A 2,988-nucleotide genomic window follows, 5' to 3' on the forward strand; every position below is an offset into this window, starting at 1 on the left:
CCGTGTATGTTCTATTTATTGCATTTCATTTTGTGGAATTTATATACGTACAACCCTTTCCTGTGATCTGGTGTCTTTCTCACTTGCTCAGAGTCTTTGCCAAAAGCCATTAGATGTGTGAGGTTTCCCTTGACTACTTTATTCAAAGGTGAACATACTAGTGCATTTCTAACACCCTTCTTTGACTTACTTTTCTCCAAAACATTTATCCTCTTATGACATAAAGTGTTTTATAATCATCATCTGATCACACTCACTATGACCTGTATGGACATGGGCTTTCTTTATTCTGGTCACTGTGGTAGCCCCAGTGATCAACACATAGCCAGGCTTCATAAATGTTGTTGAAAGGGTGAATCTCGTGCTTTTCTTAATTTCTGTTTTTATATCTACTTATTTTCTATAGGATATATTGGATGTATTAATTTCCTACGAATGCCAGTACAGAGAAATCACAAACAGGTTACCTAAAACAATAGAAATTTATTCTCTCATAGTTTTGGAGTCTAGAAATCTGAAATCAAGTTGTCAGCAGGGTTGGACACTTCTGAGGGCTCTAAGAGGATGAATCTGTCCCATTCCTCTCTCCCAGGTTCCTGTTATAACTAACAGTTGTTGGCATTTCTTGATTTGTAGATGCACCACTCCAATCCCTGCCTCCCCTATCACATGGTATCCTCAGTGTCTCAGTCTTCACATGGCCACCCTCTTATCAGAACATGAGTCACATTGAATTAGAGAGACCCACTCTGCTCCAACTTGACCTCACCTTAACTAATTATACCCTTTATGTATTTCTAAACAAGCTCCCATGCTATCTTTTGGGGAAGAAACATAATTCAATGCATCACACTGGGCTATAGAAAAAAGAGCATATGTCTTAGATTTGTATAATTGAAAATCTTTTCAGTGAATCCACTTACTGTATAGAAAACTTACTATAAAGTATAGATCAAATACTTTAAACTGTAAAGTAATAGGTAAACATACACATTTTCTTAACTCTGGTAGGAAAAATGCCTACTATCATGTGAATAAAGGCACAAATTTATTGTCCATTTCTAGTATTGTGTTGGTCACATGGTGACTGAACCTGAATTTCTCTATCAATTTACCTGTAACAGGCTTCTGATGTTTTAGGAACTGTTCGCTTTGGAGACATATTCTTTTTGGAAAAACTCCATTGATCATGTAGTAGATATTGTTATTGTAATTTTTCAATGGAGAAAAAGAATGCTTAGAAGAAAAGTTAGGACAAGCTCCATAATTTTATAAGTGAGACACTGCTGAGAGAACATATTTCTTTATGATTCCATAATTCTTAAACTTTGAGTTTTATAATCCTGGCCATCCTGTTTTGATCACCAAACTACAGAATTTACCATAATCACATGCTTTATAAGGCACTGGGTAAATGTTTCTCAAATTAATGAAATGTTTTTGCGGTGCTAGGTAACAGGCATATTCATCATGGCATGGGAGAATCAGACCTTCAACTCTGACTTCCTCCTCCTGGGAATCTTCAATCATAGCCCCACCCACACCTTCCTCTTCTTTCTGGTCCTGGCCATCTTTTCAGTGGCCTTCATGGGAAACTCCATCATGGTTCTCCTCATCTACCTGGATACCCAGCTCCACACCCCCATGTACTTCCTCCTCAGCCAACTGTCCCTCATGGACCTCATGCTCATCTGCACCACCGTACCCAAGATGGCCTTCAACTACTTGTCTGGCAGCAAGTCCATTTCTATGGCTGGCTGTGCCACACAAATTTTCTTCTATATATCATTGCTTGGCTCCGAATGCTTTCTGTTGGCTGTTATGTCTTATGACCGCTACACTGCCATTTGCCACCCTCTAAGATACACCAATCTCATGAGACCCAAAATTTGTGGACTTATGACTGCCTTCTCCTGGATCCTGGGCTCTACAGATGGAATCATTGATGCTGTAGCGACATTTTCCTTCTCCTACTGTGGGTCTCGGGAAATAGCCCACTTCTTCTGTGACTTCCCTTCCCTACTAATCCTCTCATGCAATGACACATCAATATTTGAAGAGGTTATTTTCATCTGCTGTATAGTAATGCTTGTTTTCCCTGTTGCAATCATCATCACTTCCTATGCTCGAGTTATTCTGGCTGTCATTCACATGGGATCTGCAGAGGGTCGTCGCAAAGCTTTTACTACTTGTTCCTCGCACCTCATGGTGGTGGGAATGTACTATGGAGCAGGTTTGTTCATGTACATTCAGCCCACATCTCATCATTCTCCTATGCAGGACAAGATGGTGTCTGTATTCTACACCATCCTCACTCCCATGCTGAATCCTCTCATTTATAGCCTCCGCAACAAGGAAGTGACCAGAGCATTAATGAAAATCTTAGGAAAGGGCAAGTCTGGAGATTGAGTTACCTCATAAATTTCATGTTTTGCTGTCTGCTAAATTCTTCTTTTTAATGTCTCTCTTTTTCTATTAAGTCCTAAAAATATCACTAATTGTGTGCATTGCTCAACATATTGATGGGTACCAGTATAATTTATTTCAGATAAACTATTTTAGATTTTTTTATATTCAATTCAGTTATGACTACGATATAAGGCATTTTCAATAAAGACATTCCATTTTTATTTTTAAATTTCATTATCATTTCGGGAAACACATAGTGTTTGGTTACATTAATAAGTTCTTTAATGGTGATTTCTGAGATTTTAGTGCAGCGATCAACCAAGCAGTGTTCGCTGTACCTAATGTGTAGTCTTTTAGCCCTCTCCAGTCCCCAACATTTCTTCCAAGTCCCCAAGTCCAGTGTATCATTTTTATGCCTTGGTGTTTCATAGCTTAGCTGGCACATATGAGTGAGAACATACGATGTTTGGATTTCCATGCCTGTGTGACTTCACTTTGTATAATAGTCTCCAATTCCAACCAGGTTGCTGCAAATGCTATTAATTCATTCATTTTCATGGAAGAATAGTATCCCATGGT

At 38.7% G+C, this 2,988-nt stretch overlaps 1 protein-coding gene across 1 annotated transcript; it reads left to right on the forward strand.

The window, feature by feature from the left end:
• The first annotated feature begins 1,470 nt into the window (after positions 1 to 1,470).
• Positions 1,471 to 2,409, forward strand: LOC112208656 (olfactory receptor 2M7). Its single transcript, XM_024355607.2, has one exon. The coding sequence runs from the start codon at positions 1,471 to 1,473 to the stop codon at positions 2,407 to 2,409; it is 939 nt and encodes a 312-aa protein (XP_024211375.1).
• Positions 2,410 to 2,988: the final 579 nt, after the last annotated feature.

The sequence above is a fragment of the Pan troglodytes genome, chromosome 1 (assembly GCF_028858775.2).
Source record: "Pan troglodytes isolate AG18354 chromosome 1, NHGRI_mPanTro3-v2.0_pri, whole genome shotgun sequence".
NCBI classification, from domain to species: domain Eukaryota; kingdom Metazoa; phylum Chordata; class Mammalia; order Primates; family Hominidae; genus Pan; species Pan troglodytes.